The sequence below is a fragment of the Ranitomeya imitator genome, chromosome 5 (assembly GCF_032444005.1).
Source record: "Ranitomeya imitator isolate aRanImi1 chromosome 5, aRanImi1.pri, whole genome shotgun sequence".
In the NCBI taxonomy this organism is placed as follows: Eukaryota; Metazoa; Chordata; class Amphibia; order Anura; family Dendrobatidae; genus Ranitomeya; species Ranitomeya imitator.
The window spans coordinates 249016003-249038096 of NC_091286.1; the positions used below are offsets into that span (position 1 = coordinate 249016003).

At 42.0% G+C, this 22094-nt stretch overlaps 1 protein-coding gene across 2 annotated transcripts in view; it reads right to left on the minus strand.

Moving 5' to 3' along the window:
• LAMA2 (laminin subunit alpha 2) overlaps positions 1-22094 on the minus strand; it is a 1496617-nt gene that overhangs the window by 238102 nt on the left and 1236421 nt on the right. For both annotated transcript variants that reach the window (XM_069726054.1, XM_069726053.1), the window contains exons 40-41: positions 21003-21141; positions 5571-5673 (exon numbers count right to left, since the gene is read on the minus strand). In XM_069726054.1, coding sequence (XP_069582155.1) covers positions 5571-5673; positions 21003-21141 — 242 coding nt within the window. The remainder of the gene's footprint in view (positions 1-5570; positions 5674-21002; positions 21142-22094) is intronic.

The following is a 22094-nucleotide window of genomic DNA, read 5'->3' on the forward strand; positions in this document are numbered from 1 at the left end:
TCACTCTTTGTAAATAATGGGTCTATAAAAAGACATCTTTTCAACCTCTGTGGTAGGTCAGCTCACTTGGCTTCTTAAGGAGATAGATACAGGAAGCACTTTTATTTAAAGTCAGCCTGGTATATTGCAATCCTGAAAAATCACGTCACCAGAAAATAAAAATACAGACTTTGTCTGGCAGAAGGTAAAGCATGAAGTAACAAGTCCTCACAATAGTACTGATTAGGTCACCTGACTTAGATTCCAGCTTCCATGTCCTTTAGCAAAGGACATTCAATCCTGGATACCTGCAATCTCCATACATCCAGCTTTCCTAAGCAAAAAAGCACATCTCAAGACCCAGCCACACTAAAAATCCTCTAGAAAGCTGGATATTTATCCTCTAGACTTCTCCCTCCTTCTCTACAGCTGTTCAATCATCCAAGCACTAAACATAGCTGATTAACCCCTCTTATTACTTAGTGTGCTGGATGATTTTTTCCTAAGTTTATTTTACTGTAGATAGCAACCTCAGTACTACATATCTTCCCACTAGTACTTTGCCAGTACTCTGCTCAAAGCCAGGGGTTTGGTCATCTTCAGTCACCAAACAGGGAAGTCTAGACAGGGCATCTGCATTGTTGTGCATCTTCCCAGGCCTATGTTCCACATGAAAGTTGAAGTCTTGTGGCCCTGAGTTTCAACTCTTGGAACGCCATCTGTGCTTCAAGAGACCATTTGTCTTTTGACTACTTCATGCCCTTAAGAAGGTCGGTCAGGGGTGCAGCTGTAATGGCGAAATTCAGGATACCCTGCTGATAGTATTATATCATTCCTAGAAATTCCCGAACCTGTTTCATGGAAACCGGTTTTGGCTAATTTTGGATTGCCTCCACCTTATTCACTTGCGTATTTACTTCGTCTCTTCTGATGATGTAGCCCAAGTATTTTCCCTTTTTGTTCCTAATAGCACACTAATAGCACCCCCTTCCTCAGCACATCCAGCACAACCTGGAACTTCTGTAGAGGATTTCTCCAATTCCAGCTGAATATCACAATCTCATTGAGATAAGCTGCAACATATTTTTTGTGGGGGGCTAAGGCTGGGTTCACATTGCGTTAATGACAATGTGCCGATGGCATCCGTTACATAGCGGCACTAATGCTATGTAACGGATGCGATAGCGCACCCATTAACTACCATTATGTAGCGCATCGCTAATGCATGTCATAATCGGCATGCGTTAGCGATGTGCCGTCATTCTGTGACAGACGCTCGGACGCAGTCTGCAGCGTTTTCGGGTCCGTCACCACTAACACAGATAGAGCATCTGCGCTAGCGTGATCGCGTAAACACGATCTTTTTTGGCACTTGCGTTAACGCAGTCCATTTAACGTATGCGTTGAACGGACTGCATTAACGCAATGTGAACCTACCCTAAGGGATCTGATCCATGGCATTCCAGGAGGCAACAGAGGCTCCTTGCAGCCTAAATGGAATTCTGGTATACTGGAAACAATCGTCAGGTGTAGTGAAGTCTGTCTTCTCCTTTGCGCTTTCAGAGAAACGGGTTTGCCAGTAAATTTTCGTTAGGTCCAGGATGGTGTTGTATCCAGCTGCCCTTAGCTTCCCTATGAGATCATCGACATGGGGGATCAGATATGCATCATATTTTGACACCACATTTAGCTTCCTGTGGTTGATGCAGAAACGCAACTTTCCGCACCAGGACGGTGGGGCTGGTTCCACCACTTTTTGACTTATCGATGTCGTCCAGGTTCAACTGTTTCCTCACTTCCTTCGAAATCCCTTGTGGTGAGATTCAGGGATTTCATATGGCTGTTGATTCACCTGCACATGTGATTCCATCAGCATTTTATGTTCCACTACCTGCGTATGTCCTGGCAAGTCTGAAAACAGGTCCCGGTTCTGCAGAAGCAGTTCTCAGCACAGTTGTCTCTGGGCCAATGACGATGTCTCTGCCACAATGACATCCTCAGTGACCACTTTCTGCTTGTCAAGCCCACCTGGAGTTTTATTGGGTTCCCTCGGTTGCCCTGACTTGATGGGTATTGACAAGAGAAGATTTTGGAAGTGAGAGGTGGTAGCAGTTAACTGATAGTTGGGACATGATTTGCAATACCTTAGCATTTCCCAGTGACATCTGGGCCAATAGAACCTCCGACTGTGTTCTTGAGTTTTGTCCACCTCGAGGTGGCCACCTAAGGCATGTGAATTGGTCGTGTCCAACACTCTTTGTCTATAGGGTCCTAGTACCAATAATTGCTCCACTTTCCCCTCCCTGACCTTAGTAACCCGGTTCAATAAGTTCCCACTCAACATGAAATAGGGAAACCTGGTGTCAGCCCCTGACTTCTGTGCTATTCTGTTTATGATGGATACCTTATTGAATGCTTCTTTTAGAGATAGGTCACTATATTGTGTGAATCCCAAAATTTCTCTGGTCAGCCCTATCTCAAGAATGTCTGCCTCAGGAGATACTACTTTCTCCTCTTTTCCCATAACACAAAAGGGTAACCCATCAGATTCTGGGGTTGGTGAAACTTATTTACGGTCAACCAGTGTCTTACCCGAACAATCAAGGTCTCTTCCTCTTCCACGCAAGTCCCAAAACAACACAAAGTCCCCGCCTGTGATAATTGGGTGCAATAAATCCTGGACCACACCGACCTCGTGGGACTCAGTACCTCAGGCCATCTCAGTAACCACTCTGGCCACCGGGTAGTCTTAAGCATCCCTGTGAATGCAGCAGACGCCCACCTTCTTCCCATGGATCAATTGGAGAGGGAGTGTGACCCTCACGAAGGTCACCAAACTCCCTGTGTCTAGTAGTCCAGACATTTGAAGACCACCTGCTGCTGTGCTATGAATTGTTGTCTGAGCTGTTGCCGATGCTGTTGCAAGTACTGGCTTTGAACCAGATGCTTGATCAGCTCCTCTATTTTGTCTGACCACTGTTCCATTCTTACAGCCACCTTCACACAAGACACCAAGACATACAATTTGTCCCCAGCCATCACACTTGCTTCCTGGGGATCCTGTCTGCACTTCTAACACCAACTGTGATCGGCTCACTCGGCTTCTTAAAGATGTGGACACTGGAACCATTTCTATAAGTCCGTCTGGGTTATTGTAATCCGCATAAACCACGTCACCAGAAAATGTAAATACAGTCTTTGGCCAGCCAAAAGCAAAGTATAAAGTAACAAGTCCATACAATAGGGCTGGTTAGCTCACCTGGCTTAGATTCCAGTTTCCATGTCCTGTAGCAAAGGAAATTCAATCCCGGAAACCTGCAATCTCTATACATCCAGCTTTCCTTAACACAAAAGCACATCTCCATACCCAGCCATACTTAAATGCTATAGAAATCAAAAAGTTAATTTATTTCAGTTGTTCAATACAAAAAGTGAAGCTCATATATTATATATATAATCCAAGACATAATAATTAACAAAAACACCTGCCATTGCTTCCTAAGTGTTTAAAAAGGTCCATTAGTCTGTTTCAGTAGGCTCCACAATCATGGGGAAGACTGCTGACTTGCCAGATGTCCAGAATGCAGTCATTGACACACTGCACAAGGAGGGCAAGCCAGAAAAGATCATTGCTGAAGAAGTTGGCTGTTCACAGAGTGCTATATCCAAGCATATTAGTAGAAAGTTGATTGGAAGGGAAAAGTGTGGTAGAAAAAGTTGCATAAGCAATGGGGATAACCGCAGCCTTGAAAAGATTGCTAAGGAAAGGCCATTCAAAAATTTGGATGAGAGTCACAAAGAGTGGACTGCTGCTGGAGTCATTGCTTCAAGAGCCACCACACACAGACGCATCCAGAACATGGGCTACAAGTGTCTAATTTCTTGGTCAAGCCACCCATGACCAATAGACAACGCCAGAAGCGTCTTATGTAGGCCGAGGAGATAAAGAACTGGACTGTTGCTCAGTGGTTCAAGGTGTTGTTTTCATATGAAAGTAAATTTTGCCTTTTATTTGGAAATCAAGTTTCCAGAGTATAGAGGAAAAGTGGAGAGGCACACAATTCAAGCTGATTGAGGACTAGTGTGACTTTTCCACAATCAGTGATGGTTTGGGGAGCCCTGTCATCTGCTGGTATAGGTCCAATGTGTTTTATGAAGACCAAAATCAGCGCAGCTGTCTACCAGGAAATTTTAGAGCACTTTATGTTTCCCTCTGTCAAAAAGCTTTTTGGAGATGGAAATCTCATTCTCCAGCAGGACTTGGCACCTGTCCACACTGCCAAAATTACCAATACCTGGTTTAAAAACAACAGTATCCCTGTGCTTGATTAGCCAGCAAACGTGCCTGACCTTAACCCAATAGAGAATTTATGGGGTATTGTCAAGAGGAAGATGAGAGACACCAGACCGAAAAATGCAGATGACCTGAAGGCTGCGATCAAAGCAACTTGGGCTTCCATAACATCTCAGCAGTGCCACTGTCTGATCGCCTCCATGCCATGCTGCCTTGATGCGAATTATTGAATGCATTTACTGAACATACATTTCAGTAGGCCAACATTTCGGATTTTAAAATTATATTTCAAGCTGGTGTTTTAAAGTATTCTAATTTACTGAGTTAATGACTTTTGGGTTTTCATTGGCTATAAGCCATAATCATCAACATTAACAGAAATAAACACGTTAAATATATTACTCTGTGTGTAATGACTCTATATAATATATGAGTTTCACTTTTTGTATTGAAGAACTGAAATAAATTAACTTTTTGATGATATTCTAATTTAATGAGAAACACCTGTATCCTCTAGACTCCTCTCACTCTACTGCTGTTCAATCATCCTAGCACTAAACATATCTGAGTATCCCCTCCCATCACTTGGTGTTCTGGATGACTTTTCCTAGGTTTATTTAAGGAAGCTAACAACCTCAGTGCTTCATACAACCTCTAGTACTGTACTAGTTGTCAGTGACTCTGTCACATCTCTTAAAACTTTTCTGTGAGATAATATACAAATTTAAACTCTATTTTCCATGTGACATCATCTTTTTTTTTTACTAGATAGGAGACTGTTCTTACTGTACTCCCATCATATGGAAGCAAATCCACACCAACAGCATTTCTGACACATTTATACTGTACAAAGTATATACCTCAGACCAAACAATTTTCGGATGAATTGCCCAATCCAAACTGTGAATTCCAAAGCTAGGGGACTCCAATACTATACCTACTTGGGACATATATAAAAGGGGCGAAATGGTAGCCCAGTTCTGGTATCTAAGGTGGCTCAAAAGCCACTCTGGTATAGAAGGAGACGCCAGTGTTATATGTGCAAAATAGTAAGTGGAGGGCTCTGTTGAAGACTTTGTATTAGGGCCAAGGAGCTTCAAGCTATGTCTTGGATTCATACTGTTCATTGGTCACTTTAAAGACTCTTCCAAAATATTTCACAATAGAGACAAACAAACATAGGTAGCTAATTATAGGGGCATTAAATACATATAACATTTTGCTCTTGTGTGGTAAATTGGAGATTGGTTGAACTGACAATGTATATTTATCAGTTTTAAGAAACTAGAAACCTCACCTTTTAAATCTTGATCTTGTGTTTTAACATCAGTGTGAACTCGGAAGCTTTTTTGAATGGAACTTTTAGCTTCATCTTTTAAGGATCCTTGGGGACCAGTAACCTTAATGACATACAAAAAATAGGACATTGCTAAAGTATAAAACAAAGCCATAAAATATAGTGGGCAAAATCCATTGGAATTTAATTCAGATACAATCATTTTATATAATACAACCTTTCCCTCCAAACCCAAAAATGAAGTTAATAGTACAGGAAGCTACCATACCGTAATAGTGGCTGTTGACGTGGTCCGCTATCTGTCAATAATGCAATGTGTTTGTATGGTTTCTCAACTCTTTATACAGTTTTAATCTATTCGGAAATTCGGAATCTAAAATCAAGTGCTAAAATGTGGTATAGCCTTAACTCCTTACCAACATATGATGTACTACTACGTCATATGTTGACTGGTTGACTTTAATTCAGGCTCGCGGATGATGTCAATCTTTGAAAGGTGTGCCAGCATGGGGCACATCATTCTATGTGCTCTCGATGTTCTTGTGATGGAATTATGGGGCCCCAATGAGTTGCCATGATGACTGGGGATCTGCTGAAGACCCCCATGCCTGTAATGAAGGTACTCCTGTGAAAACCAGCCTGTAAGTAGCATTCATAGAGGACTGTGATTTTTTCTATTTATACTCTATTTATACCAATATTGTAATATTGCAGCAATGCTGTGTATAGTACAAGTGATCAGACAATTGCAGGTTCAAGTCCCCTAAGGGGACTAAAAAATACAGTATAAAGTGAAAAAAAGTTTTTTTAAAGAAAAATAAAAGCTCAAATCACCCCCTTTTACTCCATTAAAAATAAATTTAAAATAATAAAAAAAAACACATTTCTTATCTCTCCTTTTGTAAAAATCTGATTTATCAAATATAAAATAAATTAACCCAATCGGTAAATGGTGTAACAAGAAAAAAGATCAGAATGCCAGAATTATTGTTCTTTGGCCTCCACAGCACTACAATAAAATGCAATAACAGACAATAAGACATTGTAGCTACCCCAAAATGGTATAAATAAAAACATAATCTCCGAGTGCAAAAAACAAGCCCTCACACAGCCTCATCGATCAAAAATTGAAAATGTTACAGGTCTCGGAAAACTGTGCCACAATGAAATTTTTATTTTTATTATTTTAAAAATTTACAAATTATTTTTCATCACTTAAATAAAAAAAACTGTGCATCTTTGGTATCTGCGGAATCGTACTGAACCAGACAATCATATTGCCAGGTCAGTTTTATCATATAGTGAACATGGTAAATAAAAAAATAAAAAGCAATTGCAGGAATTTTTCGCTATTTTGCCTCACTTGAAATGTCCTGCTTTTCAGAACACCAAAGGATAAAATGAATGGTGTCATTTAAAAGTACAACTTGTCCAGCAAAAAAGCAATCTCTTATATGGCTTGATCGAAGGAAAAATAAAAAAGTTCAAGTTCTTGGAAAAAGGGGAAGAAAAAACAAAAGTGCAAAAACAGAAAATTGCCCTGTCAAGAAGGGATTAAAATGCGAGTGCATTTACAAAATTTCTTGTTTTATATTTTACTTGGCTTCTCTCTATTATATTCTTATTTATTACAATCATAAAATTGCATGGAATAAACTATTTTTACTGTGCAATTCTAGATGCGTAAATTGATTTTCTGTTTTGGCTTTGCTCTTAGGCTGTAGCTATGCATAAAGTTTATCATGAAAGACGGCACTTATTATTCAATGCCCTTTCAAAAAGTTTTCATTGGCCTTGATGGGCTAAATAGTAGAGACTGGGTGTTCAGGTCCGGCCGGACAGTTAAAAAAGTTTGGGTTCGGGTGCTAAAATAGTACCCAAACCCGGACCCCATTTACTTGAATGGGGGCCTGAACATCCAGTGTTTGCTGTGCTGTAATGTGCAAGACAGCGCAGCAAACACTGCTTCTGATCGGCGGTGAAATCATCCCCGTCGGTCAGAGAGCCGTGGTTCCCACACTGTCAAAAGACAGTGCTCAGCTGTGATAGGAGGTATAAAGTTTACCTCTGGTAACTGGTGTCAGCTAATGGGACTACTGCTCCCATCATCCGACACCTGCTGTTGCTGCTAATAAAGGAGAGCAGGAGCGGCGGATGGGCGTATTCATCAGCCGCTCCTGAGCTGTAAATAAATAATTTAAAAAAATGGTGTGGGTTTCCCTGCATTTCTGTTAACCAGCCTGGCAAAACTCAGCTGTCATCTTCAGCAAGGCTAGTTATCAAGAATAGTGGGGTCCCCATGTCGTATTTTTTAATTGTTTAAATTAATAAGTTAAAAAAACTTCATGGGTTCCCCATTTTTGACAACTAACTTTGCTAAAGCAGACAGCTGTGGGCTGTTATTCTCAGGCTGCTGAGCGCCATGGATATTGCCCCCCCAGGCAAAAAATAGCAGCCCGCAGCTGCTCAGAAAAGGTTCATCTATTAGATGTGCCAATTCTGGTGCTTTGAACGGCTCTTCCCACTTGCCCTGTAGTGGTGGCAAGTGAGGTTAATATTTGTGGGGTTGATGTCACCTATGTATTGTCAGGTGACATCAAGCCCACGGCTTAGTAATGGAGAGGCATCTATAAGACACCTATCCATTACTAATCCTATAGTTATGTAGTAAATAAAATTACAGCAAGAATTAAGTCCTTTAATTGAAAGAAAGACACAGACTCATTTAATAATCTTAATTAAACCATACTTATAATTTCTCCTAATTCTAACGAAGCCCTTGATCTCCTGTAAGAAAACTTTAATAAAAAAACAACAATATACAAAACCTGTCTGTCATTCTAGATTTCAACCTGGACGGTGCCAAGATGCAACCATCCAGGCTGAGAACCACTGTGGACTGAGCGGTTGCGAGCCTGAGTGACTGGTGGTGACATCATTGAGGTTACATCTGGTCACTGAGGCTCCGTTCCCAGCTGGGCTGAACTGCCTTGACCTCGGTGAGATCCCCACAGGCAGAGTTACCCCCAAAGTTAAACAAAATACTTGGTTTGGCTACATAGTGGCTCTTCACTAAATGGTCCTTCAAATTCTTTCCCCAGCGCTGTGTCATGAATGGGTGTTGAGACAAGTGGGTCACCAGGACACTGTCTGTACATAAGACTGACCAGTGTTTCATCAAATCTCACGGATCCGATCCCATCGGCAATTTGAGGTGGAGATAAATCTTATGTCACAAGACCCTTGTTGTCTATCTTTCTTTGATTACATGAGTAAATCTTCCCTTCTCGCAAACTTGGCCCTTCTATACCCCTCCCTGATACACTGATTGCTTTAACCCCTTTCTTTAAAACGGTCAGTAAGGGCGATGGTCTGTCTCTCGAAGTGGGCTGCAGTCGAGCAGACCCATCTGTTCCTAAGAAATTGGCCAACCGGGATGGCCCTAATCACTGAATGGTTGTGTGCCGACGTGTCGTGCAAGAGGGAGTTGGCGGCTATCTCCTTGCATTATAAATCTGACTCAATAGATCCATCCTCTGCGACACACAAAGTCAAATCAAGAAAATTAATTTTATTGGAATGCCACTTACACGTAAATTTTAAATTAAACAAATTGTTGTTAAGATGTTGCATGAATTGAGATAGGCTTGTTTCGTCACCTTTCCACACTATCAAAACATCATCAATGTAACGAAACCAGCCTATAACTGGGTCCGTGGCATGCGATCCATCACCAAAGAAAACCTGTCTCTCCTAATAGCCAAGAAACAGGTTTGCGTATGACAGAGGACACACCACACCCATGGTAGTCTCTTGCGTCTGCAACTAAAATCTATCCTTGAATACAAAAAAATTATGTGTCAAAACAAACTCAAGTAAATCCAAAACAAAATCCGAAAAATGGCCATCCCAGTTGGCTGTCTCAGGGAAGAAACGGGACGCCCTGAGTCCATCATTGTGCCTAATGGACGTATATAGGGACTTGATTTCATTAGTAACTAGGAGCATGCTCGCCTCTAGAAAGAGTCCGTCGACCTTAGTATGTCAGTCGTGTCTCTGACTGTTTTATTATTATTTTTTTATTTATGTTTATTGTTATTGTTTATTATTGTTTATCACTCAGATTTTATTATGATTATTCTACATATGGTGTTATACTGCATTTTTGCACAATGCAATAATATCACTTTATTACCAGTCGTGATTTTGCTGGGTGACTTCCTTATAATACCTTGTAATATATTTTATGTTCACTTGGGCTACTGATTGTGCTCCTAAAGTGTAGCACATATTCTGCCCTTGATTGGTGGTCTTATTAATCATTATTTTTCTTATTATGATTTACCTTTGTGGATTGCACTGGGGATTTTATCACTGTAGTCCTTTTAATGGCTGTGCTCCTGGTCTTCGATAAGATGGCTGACGTGGTGCGCATGCGTGCTCTGTTTGCTGCACCATCCAGCTTTGCCTGGGGCTCTCTATTGCACTCTGTGCGCATGCCGCCTGACATCATCAGGTGAATCATGTTCAGTGTGGATGGCCCTGGGGGAGGGGAAAACTTCCGCAGCGTGATTTCTGGGATGCATGCGCCGCTTGTACCTGCACCTATGGCCGCATTACTATTTAAACTCTTGAGACATGACACAATGCACTCTCCTTTTTGGAAAGAAATAATGCAAATTGCGTGTCAAAGTGGCCAGCAGGGGGATGTGTGCACACTATCACATTTGATGGGTAAGCTGGGCTAATCATTTAACTATGTGACTGGTGATGTGTGCATATATATTCTCTTTTATTGGACAAAAGTCTCCCTTCTTTACTTTCATGCACCAATTTTGTTTGACTGCATGTATTTTCTGATATATGATCCCATTAGCCCTTGGTGAGGTGACTCAGATGTCCACCCTCTCTGTTCTGGCATGTCTCCCAACCTTTTTTCCTCTTTGTGTCATAACTAGTGTTGAGCATTTCGATACTGCAAATATCGGTTATCGGCCGATATTCGCTGTATCGGAATTCCGATACAGAGTTCCGATACTTTTGCGATATCGGATACCGGAATCGGAAGTTGCCATAGTGCAGTGAAGCTCTATAATGGAGTGTGGGCGGTGCATGGGTGGAGACTGCGTGTGTGTGTGCGGGCGGGGTCTATGCGTGACCGTGGGGGGTCTGTGAGGGCCTGCCAGGGGTCTGTGCGTGCCTGCTTGGGGTCTGTGTGGGCTGCTGGGGGTCTGTGGCTGCCTCCTGGGGGTCTGTGCGGGCCTGCCGGGGCTCTGTGTGGGCTGCTGGGGGTCTGTGCGGGCTGCCGGGGGTCTGTGCGGGTCTGCCAGGGGTCTGTGTGGCCTGCCGGGGGTCTGTGCGGGCCTGCCGGGGGTCTGTACGGGCCTGCTGGGGCTCTGTGCAGGCTGCCGGGGCTCTGCGCAGGCAGCCGGGGGTCTGTGCGTGTGTGCAGGTATCGTCAGATGGGACTACAAGTCCCATCGGACGATGCCTGCTACAGTGACAGTGATTGACACATTAGCCAATGATGGGACAGTAGTAGTCCCATCATCCGGCTAATGTATTGAATGTAAAAAAAAAATACTACATACATACTACCTACATACTACATACATGCATACAACATACTACATACATACTACATACATACTGCATACATACTACATACGTACATACATACTACATACATACTACATACATACTACATACATACATACTACATACATACATACTAAAGTACATACATACTACATACATAATACATACAATACATTCATACATTACATACAATACATACATATAGACTTACAGTACATATAACAGAGTACATACTCACCATCACTTGTCACTTTGTTCCCGAAGCCAGTGTCATCTGTAAAAAATATTAAAATAACAAACAACCAATATACTCCCTGATCCGCAGAAATCCACAAGTGTCCTACGACGATCTCCCGTGGAGAACGGCAGCATCAGCTGAAGTGACTGCTCTCCAGGGGCTCCAGGAATCTAATGATGTGAGGAAGGAATCCTTCCGCACTGTATTCCTCCGCCGCTGTAAAAAAATAGTCCCTAGTCTTACTTTTGGCATTGCTGTGTGAGAAATTTTCCCACGCAGCAATTGCCATAAAGTGAGACTTTGAACTATAGTAACCTCAGTGATGCACTGCAGGAGCCATTATATCCTGTCAGTGTGTCACTGAGGGTCCTATAGAGCAGTGACATCACCCGATGTCACTGTTCTATAGGGGAGATCGTCGTGGGACACTCGTTATTAATTGGACTACGGCGGACAGGTAGTATACGGTTTATTATGTTACGTTTTTTGCAGGCGCTGAATTATGGTAAGTATGGTTAAATGAAGAATATTAAAATACTTTTTTCCTAATGTGTGTGTGTTTTATTAACCCTTTATTACTATTGGATTAATAATGGATCGGCGTCTTATCCGTTATTAACCCAGCTTAATGTCACCTTACAATAGCAAGGTGACATTAACCCCTTACTACCCCATATCCCACAGCTACATGGGAGTGGGAAGAGAGGGGCTAAGTGCCGGAATTGGCGCATCTTATAGATGCGCCATTTTTGGGATGGCTGTGGAAGGTATTTGTAGCCTGGGGCAATATCCATGGCCCCTCTCTAGGCTATGAATATCAGCCTGCAGCTGTCTGCGTAGCCTGGCTATAAAATATAGGGGGACCCCACGTAATTTTTGTTGGGAGATCCCCCTATTTAAATAGCCAGTAAAGGCTACACAGCTGTGGGCTGATATTCATAGCAGGCTACAAATATTGGCCCCCGGCCGTTGGCTTTCTCCCTCTGGCGCAGAAAATTGCGTGGGAGCCGGTTTTCTTATTCAACGCTCATTAAGCGGCGGAAAAAAGCGGATCCAGGGAAAAAAACGGATCCTGCGGAAAAAAACGGATCCAGTGGAAAAAAACAGATCTGACAGAAAAATCGGATCCTGCGGAAAAAAACGGATCCAGCGTAAGAAACGGATCCAGTGGAAAAACCTGATCCTGTGGAAAAAATGGATCCGGTGGAAAAAACGGATCTGGCAGAAGAAACGTATCCGGCAGAAAAAAACGGACCCTGCAGAAAAAAACGGATCCGGTGGAAAAAACGGATCCTGAGGAAAAAAACGGATCCGGTGGAAAAAATGGATCCGGCGGAAAAAAACGGATCCGTTTTTTTCAAAACTTGCCGGATTGTGCCTGACGGCAAAAACCTGATGTGTGAAAGCAGCCAGATATATGGATAGATGCATCTATGTATCTATAGATATATCTATCTTTAAATATATCTATAGATAGATATATCCATAGATATATAATAGAAAGGCCGATGTTTCTAAGGCTACTTTCACACTTGCATTTTTAGCAATCTGTCCCAATCTGTCGTTTTGGGAAAAAACAGATCCTGCAAATGTGCTCGCAGGATGCGTTTTTTACACATAGACTTGTATTAGCAACAGATCGCGACGGATGGCCACACGTGTCCGTCATGCAAATGGATCCGTTGTGTTTTGGCACACCGTCGGCACGAAAAAAGTGAACGTTTTTTTGTCCGTCGCGTTTGCCATTTTCTACCGCGCATGTGTGGCCGAAACTCCGCCCCATCCTCCCCGGACTTCAGAATGGGCAGCGGATGCATTGAAAAACTGCATCCGCTGCCCACGTCGTGCACAAATTTCACAACATGCATCGCTACGTCGGCCCGACGCATAGCGACGGACCCGTACCGACGCAAGTGTGAAATAGGCCTTAATGAGCATTTAATTAAAAAAAAAAAAAAACGGCGTGGGCTCCCGCACAATCTTCTGTGCCAGAGGGGGAAAGCCGACGGGTGGGTAGCCTGCTATGAATATCAGCCTGCAGACAGCCTTTACTGGCTATTAAAATAGGGGGACTCCCCCCCAAAAAATGACGGTTGGGTCCCCTATATTTTATAGCTAGAAAGGCTACGCAGATAGCTGCGGGCTGATATTCATAGCCTAGAGAGGGGCCATGGATATTGCCGCCCCAGCTACAAATATCAGTCTGAAGCCGCCCCAGAAATGGGGCATCTGTAAGATGCGCCAATTCCAGCACTTAGCCCCTCTCTTCCCACGTGTAGCGGTGGGATACGGGGTTAATTACATCTTCCTATTGTAAGGTGACATTAAGCCTGGTTAATAACGGAGAGGCGTCAATAAGACACCTATCCATTATTAATCCAATAGTAATAAAGGGTTAATAAAACACACACATTAGGAAAAAAGTATTTTAATATTCTTCATTTAACCATACTTACCATACTTCAGCACCTGCAAAAAACGTAAAATAATAAACCGTATACTACCTGTCCGCCGTAGTCCAATTAATAACGAGAGTCCCACAACAATCTCCCCTATAGAGCAGTGACATTGGGTGATGTCACTGCTCTATAGGACCCTCAGTGACACACTGACAGGAGACAATGGCTCCTGCAGTGCATCACTGAGGTTACTATAGTTCAAAGTCTCACTTTATGGCAATTGCTGCGTGGGAAAATTTCTCACACAGCAATGCCAAAAGTGAGAATAGGGACTATTTTTTTACAGCGGTGGAGGAATACAGTGCGGAAGGATACCTTCCTCCCATCATTGTGTTCCTGGAGCCTCTGGAGATTTGTCGCATCAGCTGATGCTGCCGTTCTCCATGGGAGATCGTCGTGGGACACTCGCGGATTTCTGTGCACAGGGAGTATATTGGTTGTTTGTTATTTTAATATTTTTTACATGTGACACTGGCTTCGGGGATCAAAATGACAAGTAAAGGTGAGTATGTACTCTATGTTTAATGTACTGTATGTCTATATGTATGTATTGTATGTAATGTATGAATGTACTATTTGTAGTATGTATGTTCTAGGTATGTAGTAGGTATGTATGTAGTATGTATGTAGTATGTATGTTTTTTTTTTTTCAATCAACACATTAGCCGGATGATGGGACTACTACTGTGTCCCATCATTGGCTAATGTGTCAATCACTGTCATTTGTAGTCTCATCGGACGATGCCTGCACACGCACAGACCCCTGGCAGGCCCGCACAGACCTTCGGCAGCCCGCACAGACCCCCAGCAGCCCGCCCAGCCCCCTAGCAGCCCGCACAGAGTCCCGGCAGGCAAGCACAGACCCCGGTAGCCCACACAGACCCCCTACAACCCGCACAGAGCCCCGTCAGGCATGCACAGACCCCCAGCAGGCCCGCACAGACCCCTGGCAGGCCCGCACAGAGCCCCGGCAAGCCCACACAGACCCCCAGCAGCCCGCACAGAACCGTGGCAGCCCACACAGAGCCCCGGCATGCCCACACAGACCCCCAGCAGGCACAGACCCCCGGCAGACCCGTACAGTCCCCCAGCAGCCCGCACAGACCCCCGGCAGGCACACACAGACCCCCGTCAGTCCGCACAGACCCCCGAGAGGCCTGTACAGATCCCCGGCAGGCCCACACAGACCCCGCCCACACACACAGACACGCACAGTGTCCGCCCATGCACCGCCCACACTCTTCCCCCCTCCGGAACAGGATGTAGAAGGACAGAAAGGGCTTATTTAGATTCCGATATTTATGTCCCATTGACTTGCATTGGTATCGGGTATTGATATCGGCCGATCCAATCCGATACCGATACTTCTGGATATCGGAAGGTATCGCTCAACACTAGTCATAACTTATGATAACTTGATTTGTTTGTGTGATATTGTGTTAATAAAATCATTGTATTTTTTATCTTCTTGGTGGTGTTTCTGTACTCCATTTCTTTGGTATATAAAGAGCCAGAATTGGCACATTTAATAAATGTGCCTTTTCTGGGCAGCTGCGGGTTGCTAATTTTAGGCTGGGAGGGGCCAATATCCATGGCCCCTTACCAGCCTGAGAATACCAGCCCCCAGCTGTCTGCCATTTATAAATTATTTATTTAAATAATTATAAAATACAGCGTTGGGACCCGTCTATTCTTAATAACTAGCCTTGCTGAAGCTGACAGCTGAGGGTTGCAGCCCACAGCTGTGAGTTTTGCCTGGATGGTTAGCAAAAATGCAGGGAACCCACACTTTTTTTAAATTATTTTTTTCCAGTGCAGGAGCTGCTGATGAATACTCCGATCTGCCGCGCCTGCACACACTGTTAGCAGCAGGTGTCGGATGATGGGAGCAGTAGTCCCATCAGCTGACACCAGTGACTGAAAGTAAACTTTATACCTCCGATCACAGCTGAGTGCTCCCACTGTCTTTGGACAGCATGGGGACTGTGGCTCTCTGACCAGCAAGGATGATTTCACCGCTGATCAGAAGCAGTGTTTGCCGCGCTGCCATGTACATAACAGCGCAACAAACACCCGGTGTTCGGACAGCTGAACCCTAACAGTAACACGGACTTCCTAGTGAAGTCCATGTTCGGTGTCCGTGCTCAAACAGTAGGTGTTCGGTACGGACGCCAAACTTTACTGTTCAGGTTTGCCCAACTCTACTAAATAGCATAATCTGGATCCTGCTGCTTGATATAAAAAGAACAGAAAACTGTCTGAAATCTGGCTAACTCAATACGAGTCTGTAAGATTAAGAACTGAATAGATCTGTTATGGATCCCTTCAATAGAGTTTAGTTTCAGAAATCACTTTAGAGCAGTAGAGGGTTAAAACCGCTGTATTTCCTAGACCGGAACCCATTCCTACTGTAATGGCTTATCCAATGATTGACAGGATTGTGAATATCCTTTGAATAGGCTTTAATAAATCATTTCAGTTTCTAATTCTTTTACCGTCTAATTCAATTTCCTAAAACATTTTCTTTTCCAGAATATTATCTTTTCTGCACAATCAGTAATTTAACCAAACTTCATTTGAAGATACAATGAAAACTGTTAAAAAAAGACACTTAATCTTTGGAATGACATATCCTCTACCATGGTGGTCTTCAATACAAGCTTCTTATCAAATTGAATAAAGTTGTAGTACAAGTACAAAATACAATGCATTTCAATTTTGTTTGCTACTTTCCATATAAATGTTCCCTATGAGGTTATTTGCCTTGGGCTTCTTAAAAATAATTCCAAATTATTTGTAATTTTCTGACTCATCTAAACTCCTACAATATGATAAAAATAAGACAAAAACAATATTTCAACCTAGTAAAGCAGAATACTAATTCATATTGGAGAAGTTTAGCTTTTTACAGTATAATATATATACAGTCCGTATTTTTCGGACTATAAGACGCACCGGACCATAAGACGCACCCCAAATTTGGGGTGAAAATTGCAGAAAAAAAGATTTTTTATAAGATGGGGGTCCGTCTTATTGTCCGAATTTACAGTATCTTACCTGAGGGCTGGCGGTGGCAGAGCAGGGTCACAGGAGGCGTGTCAGCAGAGGTGGGGTGATGCTGGGATGAGGAGGTGCTGGGATAAGAAGGTGCTGGAATGAGGAGGTGCTGGGATCAGGAGGTGCTGGGATCAGGAGGTGCTGGGATCAGGAGGTGCAGTGAGAGGTATGGCGTGAGAGGGGTCCCAGGCTTACCGTGCAGGCAATGCAGGCTTACCGTGGCGGCAGAGGTGCGGTGGCAGAGGTGCGGTGGCAGAGGTGCGGTGGCAGAGGAGGCGCAGTAAGCGGGGTCCCTTTCCCCGGTATGGTGATGCAGCAGCCCGGTAAGCAGCAGAGCCGGGTGAATCCTATTGTTATCGGTGGGGGCGGCCATCTTCCTGAGGCCGCGCGTGTGCAGATGAAGCGCTCTGCTTCCCGGGGCTTCAGGAAAATGGCTGCGGGAGGCCGCGCGTGCACAGATGGAGATCGCGGCGGCCATTTTCCTGAAGCCCCGGGAAGCAGAGCGCTCCATCTGCGCACGCGCGGCCTCAGGAAAATGGCCGCCACCACCGATAACAACAGGATTCACCCGGCTCTGCTGCATACCGGGCTGCTGCATCACCTCACCGGAGAAAGGGACCCCGCTTACTGCGCCTCCTCTGCCGCCACACCTCTGCCACCGCACCTCTGCCGCCACGGTAAGCCTGCATTGCGACTATTAGACGCACCCCCCATTTTCCCCCCTTTTTTTGGGGGGAAAAAGTGCGTCTTGTAGTCCGAAAAATGCGGTACTTCAATTTTGAAAAATAATTTGAGAACTAGAACACATTTCTTTTGGAATCTTTTTTCCTACAATGGCACTGAAAAGGATGACATTAACAATGTGAACATTAATTATGTCAAAAATTACAATGCTAAGTCTGCAATGCAATGCTCATTATGAAATGAATGCTCGAAAGATTAATTCAGAAACAGTCTATGATATTTACTTAATAATCAGAAAAAGAAAACCATAAAAATAAAATCTAAAAAAAAAATAAAATGTATTTTTTGCGAAAATTAATTGAGCTTGAGCAAATGAAGTTGTATAGAATGTGAATACAGATTAATCTTAGTTTGGACATTTTACAAACTATCAAGCTACCCTGGGTTTGGAGGGCTATTAGATATAGTACAATCAAAATAACAGCCTGGAAAGGTCACATTTGCATGCAGTAATATGAATATTGCAAACAAAGAATATATCTAAAATGTCTAGCAAATAAGAAGGAAATCGAAAGGCTAAATACTAAGAACTAATATTTCTATTACGAGGGGTGAACATGTCAATAATATACACGTAAACGATATATTACTTTATTCAAATATTTATACATTTAATAGAAATAATATCCATCATTTAAGAATGTATGACACATAGTTTTAACAATATTTTTTTTAACCCCCAAAACAGCAAGACTCATATCTATAGGCTTTGTCTGATCAGACAACTGGACAATCTTAGTTCTCTTGATCGTTTTTAAAAATGCTAAAGGTTTATTACTTAATTGAAGCTAATGCCAAAATCCAAATATTTTAAACAAATATATCTTTATTCAATATAATTTATAAAAACATGTCACACAATAGATACATATGCATAAAAACTTAGTACCGCCATATAGAGGTAGATAATAGTAGGAATGTATACACAATTCCACATATATATAGTAGTATTCACTCAGGCTGACAAGAAGGTATATACAAAAGTTCTTATATCCAAAGACAACAATGTGTCCCAAATTAGCTGGGATAATATAATGCAAAGAGGATACAAAAAATATTCAGTGCCATATCCATAGCTACATGACTGATTAAAGTATCCTTCAAAGTTGTAAAGTTATAGTAGTACCATCATAGTTGGACTGATATGCAAAGCTATCAACAGAAAAACATACAGACAACTCAAATACCTCATGCAGGCCTCAATGCCATACCAAAGTGAGTGATAAGGAGTTAATACATAACCTGTATATGCGGCACCTTCCCCGATGCGCGTTTCGCGTTCCGCTTCTTAGAAGTTTTTATGCATATGTATCTATTGTGTGACATGTTTTTATAAATTATATTGAATAAAGATATATTTGTTTAAAATATTTGGATTTTGGCATTAGCTTCCGTAGTTTATAGGTGCATTTAAGTTTTGGAAGTGCCATATGTGTAGCCAGTCCTTTTTTAGATTATTACTTAATTGAGTGTCTAAACAGTAACAGTAGTTTTTAATATCATAATCTTTATACAAAACAGACCATTTCACCCAACGAATGAGTGATTTGCTTGTTCATCGGGTGCTCGGCAGCCTGTTAAGACTGCAAAATTATCATGAAACCAATATTCCTAATAATGCTCGTTCATGATCATTGGGCATTGTAAATGGACCTTAAAGTGGTCATCCACCTCTCTGAACAACCTCTTCGTAAATACATTTGCAGCTGTAAAATAAGAATAACCTATGATTGCCTCTAGGTATGAGTGGACCCATAGATATCCAGGTTCGAACGAACTTTAGCCCATTGTTTAGTTCAGGTACTAAGACTCTACTCAAACCCCACAATCAAAGTAAAGGCTAGGGGCCTTCAAAAGTCTCTCTCTCCATCCCTCTCTATTTCTCTTTCTCAACACTAAAACCGACTTTCCGGGAGAATTCCGTGTCCGGAGTTGAGCACCGGACACTAGGTGTCCAGTTAGAACCATGCACTAAAGTTCAGGTTCTCTCATCTCTACTCACCTCTTGTACCTTACCATACTGATTCAATGATGTCGGCACCAGGTCTTCTTGAAGATTGAATAACATTGCTCCACCACATGATCACTTTCAGTCAATCAGCAGCCACTATTAGGCTGCTGCACTTTTACTTCCTTCATGCAAACTTCAGATATCCAGGGAAGATACAAGCAATTCAGCACAGGAGCATCCACTATTTGGTTGCAGGTCTCAAATGCCAAATTGTCTTTTGAGTCTTGGACGTGACTATAAAGTATTTTTATTTTACATTGGAGAATATAGTATTTAATAAGAAGATGTCAGACCAGTGAAGAAGCACTTTAACTAATGTGAAAGGTATGGCAACACAAATGGCTGTGGTAAATGGATTGCAACTGTTATTTTCTTCTATGGTGTCACACACTGTCTGTAATATTTATTCACTATTTTATCACTTTCACTATCACTATTTGTAAGCTGTGAGAAGTGAAAGCATCTCACTGTCCAGATTCTTCCCTAAGGCCAAGTTCACATGTTCAGTTTTGACATCCCTATTTGTAAGCCAAACCCAGGAGTGGGTGATAAATGCAGAAGTGGTGACGTGTTTCTATTATACTTTTCCTCTGATTGTTCCACTCCTGATATTGGCTTCCAAATACTGATGTAAAATACTGACCAAATATTGAATGTGTGAATGTGGTATAAATCTCTGCTTTTTATATAGGCTATCATAGTTCCTTCTGATTGGCTGTGCTATACCAGGCAACTTAATAGATGCCAGGCATCAATGGGAAACCCGCACTCAAGGTCATGTGAGCCTTTTCTGGCTGATGCTGTCTTTTGCAATATGCAAAATGGTGATGGCAATTTTTGGTGATTCTCACAAATCAAATCGTATATTATTCAATTTTGCCGTGTTCAGCAAAATCATAAAAATTATAAAATAAATTCCATCTGCTCATCTCTATTATTGTTCTCATAATAAGGCTTAATAGGGAATCTATAGAGTCACGGGGGCCTATACTGTGCCTTAGTATGCCTCCAATTCTATGCTGAAATTTTTATGTCAGATTGCATATGACAAAAAAATTATTGCATGCTCTATTTAAAAGGATTTTTTTGATTGGAGAAAATCTCCCTATATGGTGCCTGTCAGACTCTATATAGAGGCCTATGTAGCTGGCTTTTGTGTGAATTACCATATAGGCTTTGCACAGATGTTTCGACTGTGTTCACGAGCTCTTAGAAACTGGACATTCAGGCAAAGGGGATGTTCTTTAAAATTGGTGTTAGGTATCGAACTCACAATTCTTTCTAACTTTTATGTGATATTTAAACCAAAACGTCTTTGCGCTTACCAATTCTGCTGCTTCATTTGCTTTGGCTTTGCCCTCTTTTGCAGTGTCCTCTGCACTGTCAATTGAGTCCTTGATATTGCTGTATGCATTGAAAGCTGCAGTAGCATTAAATGAGAGGTTTTTAGCTTCAGCAAGGATTCTGTGGAAACCGATAGGAATATTAAACTCAAGTATCCATGAAACAAAAATGAATTGATGGCAAAATAATATATTGCTATAGCAATGACAAAACAATTTCATTGAGCAATGACTCACAAACCAGGTATGTATTCTTCATTTGTAAAACCAATTCTGTATAGACAAAAATCATCTTGGAGCACTGATTCAAGGTATACAAATGTACATTAAGAGGCTATAATATTTTCCAACAGCATATTTAGAAGACTTTGAATAAAAAACATAAAAATTGTTCAAAATTCAAGGGCGGATATGAATGATAATGATTCAATATACGTGCTCTACATTTAGATTGAGATAATTTATAGGACATTGACACCTTTGGGGAGGTAACTCTTTTTTACATAAATGTGTGTATTTTGGGCTAAATAACATACAGTTGAAACTAGAAGTTGATGTCGTGTTCAGAAGCGTGTTTTTTTGTAACATCTGAGTTAATTAGAGACACACCTGTTAATGTATTTTAATGCACACCTGAAACACATTGCTTCTTTGTGTAGCATCATGGGAAAGTCTAAAGAAATCAGCCAAAATATCAGGAAGAGAATTGTGGACTTGCACAAGTCTAACTCATACTGGGGTATAATTTTAAGATACCTGAAGGTGCCTTGTTCATCTGTACAAACAATTATATGCAAGTACAAACAAGATGGGAATGTCCAGCTATCATACCGCTCAGGAAGGAAATGGGTTCTGTGTCCAAGAGATGAACGTGCTTTGGTCCGACATGTGCACATCAACCCAAGGGCAAAAGTAAAAGACCTTGTGAAGATGATGGTGGAAGCTGGTAAGATTGTGTCAATATCCACAGTGAAAAGACTACTGTATCATCATGGGCTGAAAGGCCACTCTACCAGGAAAAAGCCATTACTCCAAAATACAAACAAAAAATCCAGATTATTGTTTGCAAATGCA